This window comes from Barbus barbus (assembly GCF_936440315.1).
Source record: "Barbus barbus genome assembly, chromosome: 11".
Taxonomy (NCBI): domain Eukaryota; kingdom Metazoa; phylum Chordata; class Actinopteri; order Cypriniformes; family Cyprinidae; genus Barbus; species Barbus barbus.
This window is the reverse complement of record NC_136739.1, coordinates 112693-138654: the sequence shown is the minus strand read 5'-3', so window position 1 is coordinate 138654 and position 25962 is coordinate 112693. Positions and strand designations below refer to the sequence as shown.

The 25962-nt window shown below is 41.7% G+C and overlaps 1 protein-coding gene across 2 annotated transcripts in view; it reads left to right on the top strand.

Annotated features, from left to right (window-relative positions):
• The first annotated feature begins 10697 nt into the window (after positions 1-10697).
• LOC306876842 (mitogen-activated protein kinase kinase kinase kinase 4-like) overlaps positions 10698-25962 on the top strand; it is a 45024-nt gene continuing 29759 nt past the window's right edge. Inside the window, exons 1-11 of one of the 2 annotated variants that reach the window (XM_079428269.1) lie at positions 10698-11012; positions 11147-11212; positions 21595-21651; positions 21825-21950; positions 22839-22949; positions 23044-23134; positions 23697-23827; positions 23908-23962; positions 25002-25080; positions 25166-25341; positions 25412-25484. In XM_079428269.1, coding sequence (XP_079284395.1) covers positions 10956-11012; positions 11147-11212; positions 21595-21651; positions 21825-21950; positions 22839-22949; positions 23044-23134; positions 23697-23827; positions 23908-23962; positions 25002-25080; positions 25166-25341; positions 25412-25484 — 1022 coding nt within the window. In that variant the 5' untranslated portion in view covers positions 10698-10955. The remainder of the gene's footprint in view (positions 11013-11146; positions 11213-21594; positions 21652-21824; positions 21951-22838; positions 22950-23043; positions 23135-23696; positions 23828-23907; positions 23963-25001; positions 25081-25165; positions 25342-25411; positions 25485-25962) is intronic. The other variant, XM_079428270.1, reaches the window with a different exon arrangement.

The following is a 25962-nucleotide window of genomic DNA, read 5'->3' as shown; positions in this document are numbered from 1 at the left end:
TTATTTGCTGACCGCGTGTGGACTAACGAAAGGAAAGACGCTGGATATTGAGTTAAAAGAATTAAGCTCTCCTCTTTTAAAGGAAAGTGCATATTTCATACTGTAACACAAGTGGCTTTGACCACTAGCATTTTGGCATATTACTATTTGTTGTTTGGTGATTTTTTTTTCCTGTCGGCGTGGGACATGGTTCGTTGGCCAACTATGCTGATCGCGTTTGGGCTCTGATATCACTACTTAGGAAGGGAAGGTGCTGGCCTATTGGGTTTAATGGATTACGCCCTCATTCGCTAAGGAAAGTGCTTATTTTACACCGTAACGCAAGTCGATGTTTTGACGTTGATCCTTCTGTGTTGGCTTTCTCTTTTCGGCGCTGGACGTGGTTTGGTGTTGGCGTGGATCTCTCTTCTGCTTCGTGGCATCGGGCAGCGTTTCCTGGCAAAAAGGGCGAGTTGGAGTGCCCTAGACTACGCATCAGCAAAAAGGATTCGAATCATTTTCTCGAGGCTGTCAACCCAGTCGGACTTTAGATGGACAATGCTTTACGTTACTTCTAATTGTGCGGCTCTGGTGGCCTTACTTCTTCTTATATTCAACCAGGGAAACATCAGTTACAGGTATGACTCATTCTCCCCATCACATCACGATATTCCTGTGACTTTAAAATCGACAAATTGGACAAGTGGTGTACACAAACTTTCATGTTCTCTGGGACTGCCGATTGAAGTTACTGCTTTCAAATGTTGTGTATGAGGACTCTATAATGTCTGCTCAAACAAAAAAAGAACCCAGCATTGTTAATTATTTCACTTGTTCAAATTCATCTGCTAGAAATGTAAATGAAACAGTAAGGTGATGGAGTTTTATAATTCTTATGTTAATGTTATCAGGAAATGTTTTACTAAATCCTGGTCCTTATAATGATACTGCTTCGACTTTTAAAGTTCCTGCCGATCTTACACCCAGATCAGATCTGGGTTTTTATTCACATGAATGTGAGAAGCCTGCTTCCCAAGTTGGACTTAGTGCGTATCTGGGCAAAAAATACCAGTGCTGACATTATAGTAAAATCTGAAACATGGCTTAAAGGTCCCATGCCATGAAAATTTCACTTTATGAGGTGTTTAACATTAATATGAGTTCCCCTAGCCTGACTATGGTTCCCCAGTGGCTAGAAATGGCGATAGGTATAAATCGAGCCCTGGGTATCCTGCTTCGCCTTTGAGAAAATGAAAGCTCAGATGGGCCGATCTGGAGTCTTCCTCTTATGTCGTCATACGGGGAAAGGTTACCTCCCCTTTCTCTGCTTTGCCCGCCCATGAGAAAATAAGCGCCGCCCGTGCGAGGCGAGCGAGAGACATCGTGGCTTGCAAACGAGCGAAGCACTATTGAGTAATAAACTGCGCATATTAACAGACAAATTATGTTCATATTTAAAAGTCCAAACAGTCAGTAAGCGACAGATGCTTGTAAACGCTGTTTTGTAAATAATTTATTGATGAGTCTGCTGCTTTAGTCAGGGGAAGTCGTGGCCTAATGGTTAGAGAGTCGGACTCGTAATCAAAAGGTTGCGGGTTCGAGTCTCGGGCCGGCAGGGATTGTAGGTGGGGGGAGTGAATGTCCAGCGCTCTCTCCACCCTCAATACCACGACTGAGGTGCCCTTGAGCAAGGTACCGAACCCCCAACTGCTCCCCGGGCGCCGCAGCATAAACGGCTGCCCACTGCTCCGGGTGTGTGTTCACGGTGTGTGTGTGTTCACTGCTGTGTGTGTGCACGTTGGATGGGTTAAATGCAGAGCACGAATTCCGAGTATGGGTCACCATACTTGGCAGTATGTCACTTCACTTTCACTTTCACTTTAAGGCAAACTGAAAGCGCTGCTTCTCTGCCGCTCGCTGCTCAGAACAGACGCCGAGAGAGGCGACACTGCGCCGGGAGAGAGACCTCACGCTCGCGGGGCAGTACTGGAGACATCTTCCAACTGAATAAGGTTTTTTTTTTATTTATTTTTTTATTTAAGTCGCTAGGTTTGTTAGTATGTACCCGTTATGGGAAAAAAAGCCGCCTAAAGGGTCTGAAAGTTACTAAATATTGTTCTAAAGTTGCGCTCGTGTGTGTGAGACGCGGGAGCTGATGGCAGCGGGCGGTGGATATTGTTGCGGTCCGCCCAGGTAAAGTCTATGTGTGGGCAAGGGCGTAACCATGGTAGATATTGGGGGGGACCAAATGTGAGCCCTTCCCCAGATATTTTTTTTAAGTGCATTTCCCACAATTCACAATTTTCATATATTGAAAAAGATTTGCTCATCTAGATCATAGTTTTGAGGAATACATTGACCATTTGAATTAACATTGAAAGAACAGTCTGCAATTTCTCTGACGTAGCAGCAAATAGGATGGCTTCCAATGAGGAAAACTTACATACCTAAAGCATTTTGAACATTGTGTGTTTCATGTGAATGAAATCATATCAATCATGAAATCAAACTTACAACTACACTATGCCTACCCCCCCCCCCCCCACACACACACACACATACACAGGACTAAGCCACAGCCAACACCCCCCCCCCCCCCCTCACATCTTCCAATCTACACCTCTACCTACATGTTTACACAAGTAGCTCTGTGTATGTGAGAAATAAACATCCTTGTATCAATAGTTAACATCAATGTAACAATGACTTTGAAGAACAATGACTGACCCTAATGATCATTTTAATTTGATGCATTGAAAATTCTGTTTTTATTGGTGCGAGTGTTATTTGCTTTGACTTTACCAAGCCTGTTAAGTGCCAAGTGAATTTTAAAAACATCAGTCAATATCTCTCTCTCTCTCACACACACACACGGGGGGTGACGGAAAAAAGAACTACACACACTGATGACAGAGTAAATGGACCCCTTTTAAAAGTTTTTCACCCACCAGAGTTAAGCTTTCGAAACCACGGCACCGGATCAGATAGGTTTCCATTCAAATAAATGTGTCAATTTATATCCGTTCAGTCACGGATCAGATTGTAAAAACAAACAGGCCAGGCCATCAACGAATGAATAGAGGCTTATCAATGGAGTGGGAAGTGCGGGAACTCCTTGGTCTGTGACTCCAGCAGTTCATTATTCAGCCTATTTTCAGGGTATCATGCTAGCTACCTAGCTATAATACTGAGCCATTTGAACGTGATATTTTTTCACATTTATTCAAAAATTGCTGCGGTATTTTTGACCATGGCACTACTTTTTAGGTGTCTACTTGCTTACTGTCTGAAAAAAAAAGGCGAATGTCCGCCTGTTCGTCCTGCCTCTTTCTTTTAGCTCCTACCTTCATGTCATGTAAGCTCCAGTGACAGTCGGACTGAGCAGTTTTTTCAAACGATGCCGCAAGCCGGCGTTTACAGGCTCAACCAAGTGTACAATCGAGGGGGGGTGGTCACACAGTTTTGTTTCCCTTGTTTTTCCTAAATTTAAAGTAAATCGGAAATAACAACAGATCCACTAGGCTACAACCAGGGTTCATAAAAGCAGGGCATATCATATGTCACATACTACAATATAATAGGCCTATTATTGGGGGGGACAGATTGGTATTTTTCCAGTATTGGGGGATATTATATCCAATATATGGTCCAATATACGTCCCCCCCAAAGTATATGGTGGTTACGCCCATGTGTGTGGGAAACACTGACCGTATCCAGACACCATTCGGAGACGTCCTGCTGTAGCCGCTGAGTTGCAACTTCTTCATCTGGTGCTTCTCCATCCGGATCAGATTCTGGGTCAAACTGAAAAGCTCGAAGGACTGCGTGTCTATGAGCCATTGCGATACATCCACTATCAACATTAGCGCATGGTACCGTGGCCGCAAGCTGCAGGACACACACCCACCCTCCACCTTGCCCCGCCTCTCTCCTCATCATTAGCATTTAAAGCTACAGACACAGAAATGGCTCGTCCTAAGGAAAGCTCATTTTGGGACTGGCTCGTAGTGGCTGAAATTCTGCACCAAGGCTGAATTTCGGGAACGAGACTTCAGATACAGTACTAGGGACCACTTAGAATTATTAGCCACTATGAATTATTAGCTTTAAAGCTTATTGTTTCCAAGACCTTACATCTTAGAGTAGTTGGCTGCTACAGACCTCCATCAGCTAGTAATGATGCCATTTCCTCTCTGATGCACTCGGTGACTTCCTTGAATTACAAAGAGCTGGTCCTTCTGTGTGATTTTCATGTGAATTGGCTGCAGTCGGCATCTGGTTTTAAAGCAATCTGTGATACACGTACCCCTGGTTTCACAGACAAAGCTTAAGCCTAGTCCTAGACTAAAATGCAAGTCTGAGCTGTTTCGACTGAAATAAACTTGCACTGACTGATCTTAAAATATATCAGTGCCTTTTTGTCTCAAGATGCACCCCAGTAATGTTTTTTTCTAAGCATGTTTATAAAAGTTGCTTAAATGTCCTAATTTAACTATGGCCTAATCCTGGTTTAGTCTAAGACCTGTTTGTGAAACCGGGCCTTAATCTCTTTCAGTTAGTTGAGTCACCTACTAGACCTAACTTGAAGGATTGTAAAAAGTCCACATTAATTGATCTCATTTTTAGTAATGCTCCCTATAAGTACTCTTTAGCTTCTGTATAACGGAGTTAGTGATCACTGCATCGTTGCCATAGTCAGTGATACCAAATTACCTAAGATTAAACCACGTATTATAACTAGATGGTGTTTGAGACATTTTAATGAAAAAGGTTTTCTTCTTTACGTAGCACATGTCAATTGGGATAGGATCCTTCTTATCCCCAATGTTGAGTCTGCCTGGATATATTTCTGGATATATATTTCTGGTTTTATATCGATCATCAATAGGCATGCACTTTTAAAAAATTCTGTGTTAAAGGTAGGGATAATCCCTGGTTTTCTGAAGTCCTATCTGCTCTTATTCGTGAGCGTGATGTTGCTTGGGTACAAGCTAGACAATCAGATTCATGCTCCGACTGGATTTATTTTAGGCAGCTTCGGAATAAATGTACAGTCACTATCAGAAAGGCTAAGGCTGATTATTTCATTGCAAATTCTACTCTTAATGCAAATAATCCCAAGAAATTTTGGTAAAACATAAAGTTGATAACAGGTAGTAAAAACACCTCTAGCTTTCCTTCATGTATAAATATGGATTCCACTAGCATATCTGATAAAAAACATTGTTTTAATAAGCATTTTGTTGCCTCCGGGTTTTTATTTGAATTACAAAATTGTGCATGTTCTGATTCTGATTTTATTAATGCAGAAAGCTGTTTAAAAAAGGATGAATTTAGATTTAAACAAATTAAGAATTCTGACGTTTATAAAGCACTCAAATTACTGATCTTGTGGAATCTGTTTATTTGAAATTAGCAGCAGACTTTATTACATCTCCTCTGACTTATATTTTTAATCTTTCATTAAATACCGATTTCATTCCGGAATTCTGGAAATCAGCTTTTGTTGTTCCTGTATTAAAAGGGGGAGATTCTACTATATTAGATAATTACAGAACAATTTCAAAGCTCTGTGTTTTATCAAAGATCTTAAAAAGCTTTATCAGTGAACAGTTGACATGTTATTTGAACACAAACAAAGTGCTGTCCATTATTCAATCTGGGTTTCGTAAAAAACACAGTACTACAACAGCTGCTTTGAAAGTTCTAAATGATATCGTGGGCTCGATTGATAATGGTGATTTCTGTGCTTCTCTTTTTATTGAATTATCAAAGGCTTTTGACACAGTGGATCATGAAATATTTCTGCAGAGATTGAAGAGTGTTGGTTTATCAAGTGATGATATTCCCTGGTTTAAAAACTATTTAAGTGGAAGAACTCTGTGTGTACAAGCTGATTCACTGGTGATTGCCAAAGGTGTTCCCCAAGGATCTGTGCTGGGTCCCCTTTTATTTACCATTTATATAAACAGTCTTGATTACGACATTCAGGATGCCAACTTTGATTTCTATGCAGATGACTCCGTCATGTATTGTAGTGCTTCTTCTGGACAACAAGCCCTTTATAAACTCCAGTCAGCCTTTGATGTCATCCAATCGTGGATTTACAATCTAAAACTTGTTCTGAATGTTGATAAAACCAAGTATATGTTGTTCTCAGGTTTAAAAAAAAATTTATAATAATTTATCCTCTCTTCAGACCCTACAAGGTACCGTGATCAAATTTGTAAAAGAGTACAAATATCTTGGCATTATTGTTGACAATGTCCTATCTTTTAGCTCTCACATTAATCAACTGGAGAAGAAATGGAAAATTAAGATTGGGTTTTATTTTAGGAACAAGTTTTGTTTTTCATTCAGTGTACAAAAGAAATTGGTTAGTACTACTTTTCTATCCGTGCTTGACTATGGTGCTGCGGTGTATCAGTTCGTACCATCATATCTTCTTTCCTCTTTAGATGCCATTTATCATGGTGCTTTAAAATTTATATTAGATTGTAAACCCTCAACTCTTCACTGTATATTCTATAACAGAGTAGATTGGTCTTCTTTGCTTATCAGAAGAAAAATGCACTGGTATTTAATTTATTAAGCCATGTTGGGGATGTTGCCCTTATATCTCTGCTGTCTTATAAAACAGAAAATTGTTGAGAAATACTTCCTTCGCTCACAAAATTGTTATACTCTCTCTGTTCCTTTTGTTCGATCTGAATTAGGTAAAAAGGCTTTTATGTACACAGCTCCAACTGACTGGAATCTTCTGCAATCGAAACTGAAATTACAAAATTTGCTGTCTTTGGATCATTTTAAAACAGTTATTCGGTAAATGGAAATTGACTCAACGATATGTAATTGTTTTTAAGGGTCTCTTGTCTGATGTATTGCTGCCCATTTTGGCCAGGACACTCCTGCGAAAGATTTTTAATCTCAGCGAGTCTCTTCTGGTTAAATGCAAATAAATTACTGTCAGTTCCTGTGTATTCTGTTTTATTTCTGGTGTATATGTAGCCCTGTGTTTGAGTCTGCTTTTGTCTGCCATCAGAGCATCTGTAGCATGGTTTTGGGTTTTGTTTCTACTTTAAGTTTCATGTCTTTTATTCTGTAATTTAGGACCATTTCCTGGTATGTCATGTGATTCCCTTAATCCTCATGTTTTCCTGTCTTGTGAATGTGTCATTTTCTGATTGGTTGCCTAAGTCATGTCTCTTGTATCCCATTGGCTGGTTTGTGTCATGTGACCTGCATTGTTTGGTATTTGTAGACCAGGGGCCCGTTTCAATAAGGAGGTTCAACCAACTCGGAGTTTAAACTTGAACTCTGAGTTGACTTACCCTGAGATGGGAAACTCTGAGTTTTCGGTTACAGAACAGCTGAACTGAGTTAGTTTACTCAACTCTAAGTAGGTTGACTCTGAGTTAAGCGCGTGCACCATGACTATGAAAAGTCATGATCAGCTGAAATTACGATTCACCATGGCAACAGCTCCCGCCAAAAAGACGTCAGCGTCAGCGTCCCAATTCATTCGATCCTGCAGGTTTGCACTACACAACATCAGAAAGATCAGGCCCTTTCTGACAAAGCATGCTGCACAACGTCTTGTCCAGGCCCTTGTTGTTTCTAGGCTGGACTACTGCAATGCTCTTCTGGCTGGTCTGCCATCAAACACAATCAAACCTCTACAAATTATTCAGAATGCAACGGCACGACTGATCTTCAACGAGCCCAAAAGAGCGCATGTTACACCTCTCTTTATCTCCTTGCACTGGCTACCAGTGGCAGCTCGCATCAAGTTCAAGACACTGATGCTTGCGTACAGATCTACCACAGGCTCAGCACCCTCCTACTTCCACTCACTATTACGAACCTACATCCCCTCCAGAAGTTTGAGATCTGCTAGTGAGCGACGCCTTGTGGTACCATCACAGAGAGGCTCAAAATCACTCTCCAGAACATTCTCGTTCACCATTCCTGGCTGCTGGAATAATCTTCCCACCCCTCTCCGGAACGCCGGATCCCTGGCAATCTTCAAGCAACAACTGAAAACTCATCTCTTTCGGCAGTACTTGACTTCATCCTAAACTCAAAAAAAAAACAAAAAAAACCTTTCCCTCTATCTTTCTCTCCGCTTACTAGCTTGTACTTATTTGAACGATGACTGAGACTTGGTGTTACGAGCACTTCCTCTGTCTGATTGCCTCTTCAAGATTAATCGCTTTTTGTATTCCCCAATTGTAAGAAAAAAGCATTGTTTACTTCATCACTATCACACAGTAAAACAGTGCGTGCGGTCCATGTGCTGCGCACATAATTACGCCGTTTACTGTTTATAAATCTACCGCTGTCAGACTTTGTCTCTCTGTGTCTTGTGTTTCCCCTCCTCTCGTGCCCATATTTGGTCTTCCTGTTCCTGTCCTCGTTCCATGTATTTATCACTTCATTAGTTCCAGGTGTGTTGTTAATTATTTAGTTTAGTCTGTCCTTTATAAGCCCTGTTTCCCTGCCTCTGTGTCCGGTCTGATCGTCATTTTATGTGTATCTGCATCTCCAGCGATTCCTAAGTTTGTTATTAAAAGTCTATGTTAGAAAGAAGTTCCTACGTCTCCGCGTTTCCCTGCTCCAGAGTGTGTGTTGTGACAACCGCAATGTATTTTATGGCGCAAATGTATTTTGTGTTACATGAATGAATTAACTTATGAAGAACAACTGGAGATGGATTGGAGATGCTTTTACTTTGCCTTATGAGCCTTCCGCATGCTATATTTTTTCAAAGGCTTTCAAAAAGTGGTGGGAACAGAATTGACTTTGGCAAAAAGTGGTGGGGACATGTCACATATATATATATATATATATATATATATATATATATATATATATATATATATATATAAATAAATATATACTAAATATATTTTGACACATATTTTTATTCCATATATTGTTATAGCACAAGAACGCTCCATTTATAACTAGCTGTCACTTACGTAGTTCCTTTATAATTATAATAAATTCTCTGTACACAATGAATCTCTTTTACATCATGTTTACAGTTTGTTATAATCTTATAATAGGCCTATAATCTTTGACAAAATTACTAAAATATGGGTGAATGTTGTTTTAACTCTGCATCGCTTACCATGACATAAACAGCTTACATTAGAGTCGCACCGTACAACAATCAAACGAGAGGAAGAGGTCTACATTTTTTAAGTTTACAGTAAAATTAATTTTGTCTTTTCTGAATTCATTAAAAGTTATCATAAAGAAATTAAGCAGTTATTAACTGTTTCCAGCTTTTAATGATGTATTCTCTGATGAACAACTAAAACGGAGTTTGTTTTCCTTTTCTATTACGTTCTTTAATACATTTTCAGTTGTCATTTTTTGAAAGGTTTGGGCATTCCTGCAAAGATTATAATATTGAATTCCGTTTTAAAAAAGGCCAACGCTATGGCAGAAAGGTGAATCTGTCCCCAGGGCCGGGGTGTTACTGCTCATCCGAGCGCTCGTCTGAATTGATGGGGGGCCGTATTTGGCCCGTCATCTGAAAAGACCTGCTCTATATGTGCGACATAAATACAGCATGCATTTAAAAAGCGGTAGGTGAGGTGAGGTGAGGTGTGGGGGAGGGGCTTACTGGAACAGTGGGTAACTAGAACAATTAAACATGGAACTTCATGCTCAAAAGTTTGTGACCTCTGGTCTATTGTGTGAATGACAGTATAAGTTATTTCATCATTCATCATCAGTCTGATAGCTCCTCCCCCTCCAGCATGTAATTAAAGCTGCATGAAGTGTCCAGATTTACTAAACAGGGCAAATTAGCGTTAGAAAGCACAATTCCATAAATGCGCTGATGGGAGGGAAATTCTGCGCGTGATTTACTGACAAGCTTTTTTTGGGGCTAAATAATGCTGCAAATACCAGTGAATAGACGAGTGCAAATTTTGTATGATTAATTTAAATAGTCTCAACAGAGAAACTCCTACAAACGCATAATCAATAAGGTATGTCGCAAAAATAACTCTACGCGCCTTTTCAGCGCTAATTTCCCACTGCGTGTCTTTAGTAAATCCTGGTTTTTAACACCAAATGAGGGTTTGAGCTGGTGTAAACTGATAGTAAATCTGGCTCGTAGTATCCTGATTCGCATAGGTATGCACTTAATAGCCAGCTACTTTTGCTGAAATTGATAATGTAACAGCTTTATAGTTTATTGATTGTTGATATGTTGCTAAGGGTGTGTTAGTCAAAGCCATGCTATTGTAAATAAACACACAGCTATTGACCAATCAGCATCAAGGACTGCAACAATAATGAAACGAGATTCATCTTGAATATTTAAAATGTTTTTTATTGAAGTCAGTATTAAATTAACAGCAGTATATGATGATATGATGTTCTATTTAATGCATTACTGTGATGTATTTATTTAAAACAAAGTTGAATTCTATCTATCTATCTATCTATCTATCTATCTATCTATCTATCTATCTATCTATCTATCTATCTATCTATCTATCTATCTCTCTGTCCATCCATCCCTCCCTCCATCTCTCTCTCTTTCCATCCATCCATCTCTCTCTCTATATATATCTCTATCTCTCTCCATCCATCCATCTCTCTCTCTATATATATCTCTATCTCTCTCTCTCTCCATCCATCCATCCATCCATCCATCTCTCTCTCTCTCTCTCTCTATCTCTCTATCTCTTTATATGCACATCTAGTTGAGTGTTTCCGCGGATGGTCCTCCCTCGTCCCTCCCCTCGGCTGTCTCTGCCCACTCCTCCGCCATGCACTGACCCAGACTCCGCTGCGCTTCATCATCACCGTCATCATCCTCATCCTCATCGCGAACAATAGAGTGAGGCTGCAGGCCTGATCGCACGCGCGGCGCGAGGATAGCGATGATCAGCGGCGTCTGAAGCGCACGGAAGAAACGCGGAATCGCTTCAGACTCGAGAAATCGGCGAAGATGGCGAACGACTCTCCGGCGAAGAGCCTGGTGGACATCGACCTCGCGTCTCTGCGGGTGAGCGGCTCTGTCCGGGTGTCTCCGCGGGGCTCGGGGCTCGCTGCGGCGGGCTGAGTCCGGATCCGCTCCGCTCATGTTCGCGGGGATCGCGTCTCTTATTAACCAGTGCGATGCTCTTTGTGTGATTGCAGGACCCTGCTGGTATTTTTGAGCTGGTGGAAGTGGTCGGCAATGGCACCTACGGACAAGTGTACAAGGTCGGTGTCGATTGAGTTTTACTACATTCACAATGAGCTTTACTGCATCTTCGAGACTACTCCACTATAGTTTTACAGCAGAATAGTAATTTCTATTGAAGTCGAGCGGTTTATCAGAGATTGAGCTGGGTGTGATCTGCTGCGCATGCGCAGAGACACTCAATGCGACAAAAAAAACCACATTGATTTTAAACCGGCTCTGAAGCAGTGTTTCACACAGATATAAACGAGTTCAGCTCTGGATCTGTGCAGCACATTATTACAGTGAAGAAACGCGGCTGTTTCAGTCCTGTGTGACAGGCAGAGATTCAGCCGTGACTCTTAACAGCTCATTTTTGGATCTGACTGCCATAGATTGAGAGATTCTGTTTTACACAGTACTCAATAAAAAAAAGCCAGATATCTGTTCTGGATAATAGCAGGCTGTCAGTCGTGTCACAGAGGCATCGGTCTGCTCTGAAGAAGACCTTCCTGACTGCTTACATTCTTACAGTCTGAGGTCATGCTGCTGTTTCTGAAGCATTCGTGTATTTCCTTAAATCACAGTGCTGTCCCTGACCAGCTTCAAAGTGCCAGATCAGCCAGAAATAAGCCTTCGGTCCTCAGTAGCCGTGGTTCCACTGTGGGGCCAGAAGCGGGCGTGCTAGCGCGTTTCCACTGTGTCTCGATGGGGCCTCGGCGGGCCCCTGGGGGCCACAGAATACCTCGGGCTGGAGGAGTGCTCATGAACAAGGCAGTTTATCTGAGCCTCCGCTGCTTATTTAACATGTTTTCATAACAAGCTATCAACATTTAAAACTATTTTAATGTCAAAACTCGCTTTCAGATGCCAGCTAGTGTCTGAATTAAGAAACGATTGCGACCCGATGGGAATTCTGATCACCGCATGAAGCAGAAGTGTATTATACTCGATGCTAAACGCTGCATAGCCTACGCTAACAATCATGATAATAAAAACGCAGTATGCTAATGAAAATAACAGAGACCGCTTGAAGAATTAGATAAATCATATACGATTATAATCATGTAGGGTAAACATACCCATTAAACACATTGCCATTTTTGAGATCAGATTATAAAAAGAAAAACATGTTTATTGACCTACTCGATGTTTTAACCAGTTGATGTGTTTGTTACTATTTTTTTTATTAATATTTTGCAAGTAACATTTTTAGATTGAAAACATACTTTAAGGTACAAAGATAATTGGATTTTAACAATGTTAAGCAACCTATTGCGAGGGATTGAAAGTATCAAACAAACATAAGATATATAAGCCAACAAGATAAAATAAATGAAGATAAAGAACAACAACAAATAGATAAAATCTAAATAATAAAATACATAGATAATAATAGCAAAAAAAAACAACAGCAATTTGTTTATTTTCGTTTTGACTCCAGTAAGAAACCTCATCTAAACAATGTGTCTCTGTTCACAGACCAATCAATAATCTTATTTAAAGTGTTTTTTACTATAAACCTCCTGTAATTGGAAGTCAATCAGATCATCACTCGCTGAGATACGAGGCTCATCTGACTGACGGACATGTTCAACTTTCCCCAGAAGAGGAGCTCCTTACATCTGCCTTCTTTTAGTTGTTTAAGCCTTTATTTTGGGCAAGTTTCACTACTTATTGTAAAATTAAGAGATTAATGTTAAAACTTTTGCATATGATAACCTGGAACATGGATGTGGGAAATAATTGCATTAGATCCAAAAGATAGTTTTAGCAACACAGCACAGATGCTACACAACACAGTTAGCTGACTAGCTGTAGAAGATTGTGTGCTACGCTAATATATTACTGCACAGGCATTACTGGCTTGTACTTTTACATCCATAATATTATACATTGACAGTTTATTGCTGGTCTGTGGTTTTACAGTGCTGTAATTTTAAAAGATTTCATTATTTTAAGGTGAGCTTAAAGGACACTACTATGAAAATCAGACAGCTTCAGTGAGACATCAATAAGAAAAAGTATAATTTCATAGATATTGTTAATAATAGTTGTTCGTATTAAAATATGTATGAACTTAATACATGACCTAGACTATTTATTTAGCAACATCCTGTCATTTTATTAAATATTACATGAAATATATAAAACATTGTTGCTGCTCCCATTAATCTCAGAGTGCTCTCTTTAAACTCTTCCACACTCAACGTCTCTGTAAATACTTCAGAAACAGACTTCACATGTTAACTGATGGCTGTCACTTAATCGATTTTATATGGATTCTGTCGACTCAAATCTGCAGACTGGCTCTGATCTTTGGCAGCATCAGCTTCTCCAGACTGAGATCATGTGTATTCCAGCCGTAAGAGACTAGAGATAAGATGACATCCATTTAACAAGAGGCTTCATAATGAGGCTAGTTTCTGTGCTCATCCCCATGAATTAAATGTTTTATTTGATTTTTGAATGTTATTTAGCTGAAAGTGGACTAGTCTAGATTGTGTTTAAATGTCACTTCACTATAAATATATAACTGATCGACTTGAATGCCTTGTTGCTTGATTTTAGTGTTCTGTTTTTTTGTGATTGATTTTGTACCTTCAAAAAAATATTTCTTTTTACAATTATTCTTTAAAAATATTCCTTAAAATAATCAAGAATTTTTAATAAAACATGACGTGAGTTTAATGGGAACAGGGGTGTGCTTAAAGAACACAGAAATGTACCCATTAAGCACAGCCAGACTTTTTTAATTTAATTGCATTTTTTTGCAGTGTATTAAAATATTGATGCTGAAGCCTTAATCCTTTATGTAATGACCAAACGTCCATTTCTTGTTTTATGATATAGGTTTTGTTATTTTCTCTTCACTGGTGAAATGCTGGGGTTGTGTGACGTTTTCTTCAGAGAGGCGTGTTAAGGGTGTGTTTTACCGTAGCGTGGGCCCAACAGTCGAAAAGTGCCTATTTACTCTCCCTCATGTTTCAATCAATTTGTTTTTTTAATTGAAGCCAAAAAGATTTCGGTCCTTCCATTGAAAGTCCATGCAATCAAAATTTTCAAGATTAAAATGCATATGAATCGCTATAATCAACATATTTAATTTAGACTTTTATTGGCATGTAAACATTGATCATCTCACACACACATTCACACACACACCAGCTATATGTTTTTAGATTAGCCTAGTTTGTGAAAGTATGCAGTAATGAAGCCGTGGTTTACAGTGAATTTCTAACAGCTAAGGGGCGTTGTTAGGCATGACGCGAACGCCCCTTTTACATTAAAAATGTTACAACAGCAAATTCACTTTCAGCCGTCAGATCAAATCATGGCTTGAGAAAGAGATGGCAGTAATTGTGCTTCACTGCAGTCACAGCAGGAAGTGTAGAGACATGACGTCCCACAATGCACCACGCTCACTACAGCCTCACATCAGCGTGAGCGAGAAGAGACCGAGCCGGGTCGCCCTCTGGGACCAAACACACACAAACTGAGCTGCAGAAACATGCTCCGCTGCTGTAATCGAAGGGCTTTTGGCTGGGTGCTCAACACTTTGGCATCATACTCTCACCTGCAGATACTGTGGTGTGATGTTATGATGGAATTTTGTGATTTTGCTGATGTTGTGCAGCTCTAGCCTGTGTTTATCCTCCAGATCCTGTGAGAACACAGCAGACTTGAACCTACAGTGACATTTCATCTTCACTGACACTGACAGACAGAAGCTGAATTTAAGGCATTTCTAACTCCGATCCAGTTTAATTTTTGCAGCCAGTGACCACGCAGAGTCAGATTTGTACAGAAATCAATCCAGGCCACGTTCATATGTGCTTAGAATTGAGGGTTATTGAGGCCTGTGCTCTCAGATTGGAGTTCAGCTTGTGTGTGTGTGAGAAACACACTGTGAGAGTGTGAACACACCATGATGCCCGTTAAGGGCTTTATCTCTCGATCACCTGTAAGCAGCGTTTCATCACAAATCAATAAGACGCAGACATGAGCAGGAAAGCCATCTGATCGTATTCTAGTGAATGAGAATGATTGCAGTGCAAACCGCTGTAGAGTTAGAAGCGGTTTACAGGCTTCATGTGCCACAAATCAGTCGCTTTAGAAATACTTTAATGGTTGCAGCTGGATGATTGTCTGTTTTGCTTGTATCTACACACCTTTCACTTTTTAAGACTGAAAACAAAAGATGGATTCATTGTTATTATTAGTTAAAAAGCACAACAACAATAAATCCGTAGGCTACAATGACAAACTTGCTTACAAAACGTTTATTAATAAAATCGAATGAGACGAGGCATGGCATACACATGCTGTATTACATACTGACTAATAAATTACAGAGCGTTTGGCAAACACTGAGGAATCAAATAAAAAATTAAAAGAAAGCCTCCATAGCGTGACGTGAGGTAAACAGCAAAGATAAGCTTTTCAAAATGAAAACTAAACTGGCTGTCAGTGCCGGCACTTGCATGGTTTTTTCCACAAGAATATTACGAGTATTTTAGAACAATACAAAGAGCAATGTGTAACATTTTACCAGATTTAGTCCTACACTTATTAACTTATATTTGTTCCCCACTAAATAATGTTATTTCACTAAATGTTTAGATTTTATAGCATTATTGTGCACTAAAGGATTTTTCTTTTTAAATGAAAAATAAAGTAAAACTTGGGAAAAAAAGTTGAAATAGATTGTTTAGCCATCTGACAACTGACAGCAGAGAACTGTGAACATAGAGTTTGCTGTTAATCGATTGAAATATGAGCATCGTTTCTTGGAGAAATCTCAGAGTCCCTGCTGTAGATCTTAGCTGGGCTTGACCATGTGCTGTCATTTATGAATCTGAAAAAGAGTGACGATCACATGCAGCAGCCGTCTCAAATGTTGTTTCTTCAGGTTTGTCAGAATGATGATTTTGTGTATTCCAGCACGGATGTGTTTGGACAGATGAGGAGTTGAGGGTGAACTCAGATTAGTGTTTATGACTTTGAGTGATGGCTTCTCGCACTAAACACACTGCTGTTCTTCCTCGGTGTGTGTCCATTGTTTTCTTTGTGTCGGCCAATGAGGCGTGAGCTAAAGGTCACATGTCCAGAGCCGCTGGAGCTCTAGGTGGCGCTGAAACACAGAAGACTGATCCCCGTCCAGCAGGGATGTGTTTGACTCCACACACACACACACACACACTCAACACACATGTCAGATATCACACACATTCACGCTGTCTGTGTGAAAGACTCCTTTATCTCCGTTCTGTGTTCTGTGTGCTCCTCCTCTCTTTATCTGAGACAGACTGGACCTTCGAGGAGGAAGACCTCAGTTTGACAGCTGTGCTTCTCTCCTCTCTGTCCTGTGCTCAGTGTTACTGGACTGCTGTATCTGTGCCTCATTAATCATCATTCACACAGCGTCTTAATCATAATGTGATGCTGCGGCGTGTTTGTGGCGTCTCATATGAACATATCACATACAAACAGATATGAGCTTGTTCATGTATGATCATGTGATTCACAGCCCCAGAGAGCTGGTGGTCATGTGACCGGAGCGTGAGGCTGTGATTGGCTGACAGTGTGTAACCAGGCAGACTCACACATGCAGTAGATCTAGCACAGCTCTCACAGAAACCGTCGGATCTCAGACGCTCTGTGATTAGCTCTGATCTTCAGTGATGCTCAGTCCTCTCACACGCCCGCAGTGTCCCGTCCTGATGAAGTACTGTGTGTAAGTGTGTGTCCAGGAACACAGGATCCTCTTGTTCATGAACACTCTCAGGGCCTGGATCGGGCGAAATAGACGTCATGGTTAATATTTGCAGCTGAGCAGATGCGATAACTGTCATGAACACGCTCTAAGCGGTTCACCAATCACAATGCACTGGGCCAGCTAACCAATCACATTTCATGCTTCAGGAGGGGCTTCATCAAAACAGGAAGTAAACCGAGCATTTGAGACTGACTGGGAAGAGAGGTGCTGCACTAATGTAAAACATGTGAAAACAATCAAGCATGAAAACCTATTCTAGTACACACCACAAACCAAACCAAGAGTTTATAAAAGCACATAATAGGAGCCCTTTAGATTAGGCTTTCATTGAGCAGCACAGCGATCATCAAATAACAGCTCAACCGTGACGTGTGAGAACCTGTGAGGATCATTCTATCAGTGAATGATGACCCGTCTCATGTTTGGGTGAAATTATATTTTAAGACACTGTGAAACAGTGGGGAAGTCGTGGCCTAATGGTTAGAGAGTTGGACTTGTGATCCAAAGGTTGCAGGTTCGAGTCTCGGGCCGGCAGGGATTGTAGGTGGGGGGAGTGAATGTCCAGCGCTCTCTCCACCCTCAATACCACGACTGAGGTGCCCTTGAGCAAGACACCGAACCCCCAACTGCTCCCCGGGCGCCGCACCATAAATGGCTGCCCACTGCTCCGGGTGTGTGTTCACAGTGTGTGTGTGTTCACTGCTGTGTGTGTGTGTGTGCACTTTGGATGGGTTAAATGCAGAGCACGAATTCCGAGTATGGGTCACCATACTTGGCAGTATGTCACTTCACTTCACTTCAAACACTCTGATAAAGGTGTGGATGGTTCTCTCCAGAAAGGCTGAAAAAGACAGATAAACAGTAAACCGTGGAGTCCAGTCGTGGTTGCTGAGGCTGAGCGTTTTCTGAAGGCACAGCTGGGAGAATGAAGAGCACTGTGTTGAAGGCGTTTTGGGTTGTGAAGGGTTGCTTATAGGGTTCGTTTTCTGTTCTGAATGGATAAAGAGATTTGAAGTGCTTCCACCTTTAGATGTAGCCTTTTTACAGATTAAATCTGATCTTTTAAATGTCCAAATAATTGAACTAGGGCTGCAACTAATAATATTTTAATAATCAATTAATTGTATAAATGTACATTTAATTTTTTGTATTTAATAAATTCCACATTCTTCCAAATATTGTCCTCCAAAACCACATGGACTGAAGGCTGTGAGAACTCATAAAGTAACTCTATGTATAAACTTTGCATTATAAAACAAAAAGAACAAGATTCAAGATTTTTATTTGTCACATACACAATTATACAGAGTATAACCAGCAGTGAAATGTAAGTCAGGTCCGCTCCAAGGACAGTGCAATTGTATAGTATACAAATATTAAGAAAAAGAAAAGTAGAAAAAAAGAATAAAATAAAAGATAAAAAATATAAATATAAATGTGCAGGTCAGTATGTTGTTGACTTAAATAGTAATATAAGAGGAATGTGCAAAAAAGTTGTTCAGGGTATTTAAATTGCAGCAATATGAGGTAGAGAAAAATTATGAATAGCTTATTGATATGGTGATATTTACATGGAGTCATGTGATGTTATGACACAGAGTTAGAGTTTAGGAGCCTGATGGCCTGGGGGAAGAAGCTCCTCCTAAGTCTCTCAGTTTTTGCCATCAGGCTACGGAAGCGCTTACCAGATGGAAGCAAAGTGAATAGCTGGTTACCAGGGTGATTTGAGTCCTTGATGATTTTAACAGCTCTATTTTTGCAGCGTTTGAGGTAGATGTCCTGCAGAGAGGGGAGAGCAGACCCTGAGATGCACGCAGCTAAGCGCACAACTCTCTGTAGTGCTTTGCAGTCCTGATTGGAGCTGTTTCCATACCACACTGAGATGCACTGAGTCAATACACTTTCTATGGTCCCTGAATAGAAAGTTTTCAGGATTGCTGGTGAGACCTTGAAATGACTGTTTCTGAAAGTAAGGGTTAGAGGAACACCTTCACCTCGTTACCATCATCTTTTACAGGTACTGCTCTCATCACAATATAGCTAACTGTGCCATTTGAAGAACTTTAAACCTACATATAACGTCTAACAACAAATACTTTACGCTTTGAATCTTTACACTCCGTCTGTCTGTCTGCGCATACACACTCTTCCTTCAATGAAGTTTAGTGGAGACTCACTCTCTGTCCGGACCAGCCACGTGATGAGAATATATCTGTGAAATATGAGATATGTGCTGAAGAAGACATGTCTCAAATAGCACAGATATCTGTCAGATCTCCAGTAAAAACTGATCTTGCTGCCGCGTTCTGGATTAATAGGCCTTTATCACACTTCTGCGTTCGAAAAGCGGAAGATTCATATAGTAGCGTAAAAGAACTTCCGCTGTAGCCTCTATCAATAGCTGTGTCCATTGCACGGCATTGTTGTGGATTATTTATGTAGAATTCAGCACATATACGTCTTCTAAAGACACCAATCTGAATGACAGTGCCTTGTGATGCCATGTAGACAGAGAAGAGAAGTGGTTCAAGAACTGAGCCCTGAGGCACCCCAGTAGTTAGATGTTGCGACTTGGACACCTCACCTCTCCAAGATACCTTGAAGGACCTATCTGAGAGGTAAGACTCAAACCAGTGGAGTGCGGTTCCTGAGATGCCCTTTACCAATAGGGTTGACAAGAGGATCTGGTGGTTAACTGTATCAAAAGCAGCGGACAGATCCAGCAAGATAAGTATTGAAGATTTGGAATCCGCTCTTGCCCAACAACTGAGAGCAAGGCAGTCTCGGTCGAGTGTCCACTTCTGAAACCAGACTGGTTGCTGTCCACGAGGTTGTTCTGTTTGAGTAAGAGACTTGGTCGAACACAACTCGTTCAAGTGTTTTTGCAATGAAAGGAAGAAGGGAAACCGGCCTGTAGTTCTCTAAAAGAGATGGGTTAAGGGTGGGTTTCTTAAGTAGTGGGGTTATACGAGCTTGTCTAAAAGCCCAGGGAAAAACATCAGTGTGAAGGGATGTGTTAATGATGTGAGTGAGTGCAGGTACAACTGCAGAAGAAATGGCTTGAAGGAGATGAGATGGAATAGGATCAAGCGGACAAGTAGTAGGATGATAAAGGATGAGTTTGGAGATTTCTGCCTCAGAGAGTGAAGAGAAGGATGTGAACGAGTGTATGTTTGCTGGTAAGATGTGCTTGACAGTTTGTAGTGTGGAGAATTGTGTAGTGATGGTTTTATTAATGAAGAATGTGGCAAAGTCATCAGCTGTTACAGTTGGAGGAGGAGGAGGACAAAGGAGAGATCATTTAGTTGCCCAGACTGAAGATTAAGTCTCACATGAGAGTGAGTATTGTAGAGGGTTGTCCATCTTCACCGTCATGCAAGTTCTTTGATACAGCTGTGCGCTCACCACAGTGCACAAGGGAGCCCTCTCAAACAGTGTTGCGCTGCGTTCCGATTAAGTGACATTATTGCGGTATATTAAAAATTCATATCATAGCAAAAATAAAGTATTTAGTATGAACCGGTATACCGCCTAGCACTACGATATAAGATGTATGACCACTGGACATCTGAAATAGGAATAGAAAGGTCTTGTCCCCAAATATCTTTGAAACACTTTGAAAGATCAGGTATCAAAACAAACACCATACTTTTGATAATAACTGCTGCACATGTTAAAGTACTGTAGGTTTTTTTATTGAGTATAAATATACAGCCAGTGACGCGATATGAACTGATATGAGAATGGAGATTTGACAAAAAAGAGATGAAATTCAGCAAGAATTAAAGTATAATAAAAAAAAGAATTTCTGACCAGAAGTAAGGCTGAATTTGTGTTGAAATGCCATAGCCAGTGGATTTGTCATGGCAGTGGATGATAAACCTTAGCGACTCGATCCTGTCTGACGAGCAGAGCCGAGTCTTCTGAAGAAATCAGCCTGTTATGATGAGTCGATGTTAGTTTAGCAGCTAACACACCCCGTCATCATCAGGACAAGCCATATTCCTTTATAAAGAACTTTATACAATACAGATACTTTCAAAACAGCAAACAGTAATAAAGAGGGAAATAACAGTGAAACTCCTCAGTTTCTGCTGTATATCAGTTCAGATCTGATGTAGTTTAACCTCACTTCTCATTATTTACTGCAGAAACACGGGTAAGAGAACAGCTGAAATTGTGAAAGCCAAATAGACATAAAGGTTTGTGTAAAACATGCAGAAAAGTACAATAAAATTGATGATGGACTGTTGAGTTGTTGATAAATAATGCACAGTCCTGTACATTTGTGCTTGTTCTTCCATTAGCGTTGGTTTGTGCTGCTGCTGTTTGTTATATTTCTCGTTCTTTGCTCCGTCACATGGACTCAGATGTGAGGTATTCTATTGTTATCTCTTCTGGCTGAAGCTGTTCATTCCGTTTGATCAGAACACACCGAAGCGGTCTGCTGTTGTGAGTTTCTCTGTGTCTGATGCACACGAGGTCAGAGTCGAGGGTCTGTCCTCGAGGCGCTCCTCAGCCGTCAGGATCAGTGCTGTTCATATTCAGCGTCATTAACCCTGCTATCAGCCATGTTAACGCTCATGTAGCTGCACACAGATATTGTGTGCTTCTCTAACTGATTTGCTCTGTGTTTCTGATCAGGGTCGACATGTCAAAACCGGGCAGCTGGCGGCCATCAAAGTCATGGATGTGACTGAAGTAAGTGCACACAGCTCACAGAGCCACGCTTCTCACATCAGTGTTCAACAAAACCAATGAAGCAAACAATATTATGAAACAGTCAAGTATATGTATCCATAAACAACAGGAAGAGCACTGAGCTCAAGTACTGCACATCTGTACTCAGACAAACTCACGCTGTGTGTGTTCAGGATGAAGAAGAGGAGATTAAGCTGGAGATTAACATGCTGAAGAAATACTCTCATCACAGAAACATCGCCACGTATTACGGCGCCTTCATCAAGAAGAGTCCTCCAGGACACGACGACCAGCTGTGGGTCAGTTTCTCTCTCTCTCTCACACACACACACACACACACAATCGTCCTTCATTTACACAAACATAAAGATGATGCTGTAAGGAAGTCCACTGATGCGAGTTGAAATAGAACCCAGTCCGGTGAAACTGTGAGAACGGTGTTCTCAGTGGATTCCTGCAGGACTGCTTCAGTTATGATCAGAAGATCACATGTTTATGTGGTCTGCAGAACGAGACTATGACATTTCCTGAGATGACTTGCCTCACACACACTCCCCTGTGCATGTGATGTTCAGAGAGAGTCGGAGTCTAGATGATAGCTGTATTTCACACCGTTTTCTGAGAACTGATCGTCTTCAGTTCCATGTTCTGTGTGTGTGTGTGTGTGTGTGTGTATACATCTGTGTGTGTGTGTATACATCTCCGTGTCTGTATACGTGTGTGTGTGTGTGTATACATTGTGTGTGTTTGTGTGTGTGTGTGTGTCTGTATACATCTGTGCGTGTGAGTGTGTGTGTGTGTGTGTGTGTGTGTGTATACAACTGTGTGTGTGTGTCTGTATACGTGTGTGTGTGTGTGTGTGTGTGTGTGTGTACAACTGTGTGTGTCTGTATACGTGTGTGTGTATACAGCTGTGTTTGTCTGTATACGTGTGTGTGTGTGTGTGTGTGTGTATACAGCTGTGTGTGTCTGTATACATCTGTGTGTGTGTGTGTGTGTGTATACAACTGTGTGTGTGTGTCTGTATACATCTGTGTGTGTCTGTATACATCTGTGTGTGTGTGTACATCTCTGTGTGTGTGTGTGTGTGTGTACATCTCTGTGTGTGTGTGTGTGTGTGTGTGTGTGTGTGTGTGTGTATACATCTGTGTGTGTGTGTCCAGTAAAGCAGTGAGTTTCTCTTGCAGCTGGTGATGGAGTTTTGTGGAGCCGGTTCGATCACAGATCTTGTGAAGAACACTAAAGGGAATACTCTGAAGGAAGACTGGATCGCATACATCTCCAGAGAAATCCTCAGGGTATGCTCACACGCACACACACACACACACACACACACTGATGCCGCAGCAGGGGTGTGCTGTCTCTCACACACCTGTGTGTTTCTCTCGGCAGGGTCTGGCTCACCTGCACGCTCATCACGTCATCCACAGAGACATCAAGGGCCAGAACGTGCTTCTGACGGAGAATGCCGAGGTCAAGCTAGGTGAGGCGCTAACAGAGGTCTCCGTGTTTGAACTCCTGTCACAGGCCACTGCTGTGTGTCAGACAAGAACACAATATTCCTCCAAAAGAATCATCAAGAAAACAGTTACTGCCTCGATGTTTTGTTTTCTGTTCTCAGTCAAGGAAATCTGTGACAGGCCACATCTACTCCAGCTGAGCAGTGTTTAGAGTAATAATGATCCCGGTGTGAAAGGTTTAAAGGGAGGAGTGTCAAGTTAAACTTCTCTCTCTCATCGGTGCAAGTTTCATTTTTATTTTGTTTGTTTAATTTTATGGTTTAGTTGGAAAGTGTTTAATGAAATGAGCCTATAGCACCACCTAGTGTCCAACCAGCGCTAATACTGAAAATCATGATGTCACGTCTGTTATATTCAGTAATTTTTGGAGGGCAGCAAACCAGTGAAAGAGTGCAGACTGAGCGCACATTTATCAGTGATGAGGTGTTTCTCTGGTCTGAGGCGGATCAATCTCTTCTTCTGTGGTGGTGATGGAGCAGGTGTTTGTCAGCAGTGTTCAGGAGTTTTTTTTTTTTTGCTCCGCAGTGGACTTCGGCGTCAGCGCTCAGCTGGATCGAACCGTGGGCCGCAGGAACACCTTCATCGGGACACCGTACTGGATGGCTCCGGAGGTCATCGCCTGCGACGAGAACCCAGACGCCACGTACGACTACAGGGTAATGATGGCAGACTCAGAGCTTGGTGTGTGTTAGGGTCAGAGCACAGGGACTGACCGCTGTGCTGTGCTGTGTTTCAGAGCGATCTGTGGTCCTGCGGCATCACAGCCATAGAGATGGCCGAGGGCGCTCCTCGTGAGTACTGTCCTCTCACATCTTCACTTCTGCTGCTGCTTTGTCTCTTGACATCCAATAGCTTTTATACCACCATTAGACCAATTCACAGCAAATTAATACATTTAAAGATGAAAACTGAAAACACAAAGAAAGCCGCGCTTGTCCTTATTGTGAAAGAGAACTGTTAAAGGGGTCATGACATGGATTTTTTATTATTTTAATGTTCCTTGAGGTTTACTTATAATGTTAATACATTTTTGCACAAAAAACAAATAAATATGTGGAAAAATTATTTTCAACCGTCATTCTGACCCTCTCTCTTAAACGATCTGTTTAAGGGGCGTGTCCTTTAAGGCTCGTCAGTAATCATCCACTGTTATGATTGGCTGACGTCACTGCATAGGAAACAGTATCAACGCCCCCTCACTATTGCATTAAGAGTGTTCTGACAACATGATCAAAATAAAATGGTCATTTCCAGACAAAGAGTTATGAAATCATGTACTCACGGTTTGTGCTGCAGCTGCAGTCAGATCTAGAGCCACTTCATCTTTTAACAAATGTTTCTTTGTGACTCTCCATGACTTTGTGCCTCGATTACAAAACAAAATCCTCAGACACGATCCGGGACGCCATTAAAATAAACTATCCACTTGTTCCTTGTTCGCTGGGATCCTTCTGATATCTGTACGCCAGTAGGCGGAGTCTATGACGATGTCTCGCTCTGGAGGCGTGTTTATGCAAACGACTGCGACAGAGTGATGTTCCTCGGATCCAAAACGAGCCGTTTTCTGAGGGTTATTACATAAATGCTTTTTTATTGATGGTGAGGACATTTGAAGTTATGAAACATGTTGGATGTATTAAGCATTGAAAGACCTCTTCTGTCAAAAGATCAAGGGAGATTTGGTTTTTGACCTCTTTAAAACACAGTAGAAGTATTGTAATGTGTCATTACTCCGTCTCTCTCATGTTGAAGATGGAGTAAATGAGACATCATTATACCTTGTGCTCAGTTGACGGCTGTGTTTGATGAGTGTGTGTTGGTGTTTTGCAGCGTTGTGCGATATGCATCCCATGCGAGCGCTCTTTCTCATACCCAGAAATCCTCCGCCCAGGCTCAAGTCCAAGAAATGGTCAGTAGCTTCATCTGCTGCGGTTCAGTTAGTGTGGAGGGTGAAAGGTCAGGCGCCTGAAGACTCGCTCTGCTGTGCTTCACAGGTCTAAGAAGTTCTTCAGCTTCATCGAGGGCTGTCTGGTGAAGAACTACACGCAGCGACCGCCCACCGATCAGCTGCTGAAGCACCCCTTCATCAGAGACCAGCCCAACGAGCGGCAGGTGCGCATCCAGCTGAAGGACCACCTGGACCGCTGCCGCAAGAAGCGCGGAGAGAAAGGTACTGACCACACCACACCTCACGCTCACATGTGTTGATGAGTGACTGACCGCCTGTGCTTTGGCCACAGACGAGACCGAGTACGAGTACAGCGGCAGCGAGGAAGAGGAGGAGGAGTCTCAGGAGCAGGAGGGAGAGCCCAGGTAACACACACACACACTCACACAGACACACACACACAAGAGGTAGTGATGTAAAATCGGTGAGAGGGGCTAAACAGGAAGTGTTGTAGAATCGGTGGCGGTGGGTGGGGCTACACAGGCAGTGCAGTAGAATCGGGGGCGGGGCTAAACAGGCAGTGTTGTAGAATCGGTGGCGGTGGGCGGGGCTAAACAGCCAGTGCAGTAGAATCGGTGGCGGGGGCGGGGCTAAACAGCCAGTGCAGTAGAATCGGTGGCGGGGGCGGGGCTAAACAGGCAGTGCTGTAGAATCGTGGCGGTGGGCGGGGCTAAACAGGCAGTGCTGTAGAATCAATGGCGGTGGGCGGGGCTACACAGGCAGTGCTGTAGAATCGGTGATGGTGGGAGGGGCTAAACAGGCAGTACTATCGAGAAAGTTAGAGGATGGTTTTTTTTATAGTACAATGACCTCTTATATGTCAAAAGATCAAGGGGATTTGGT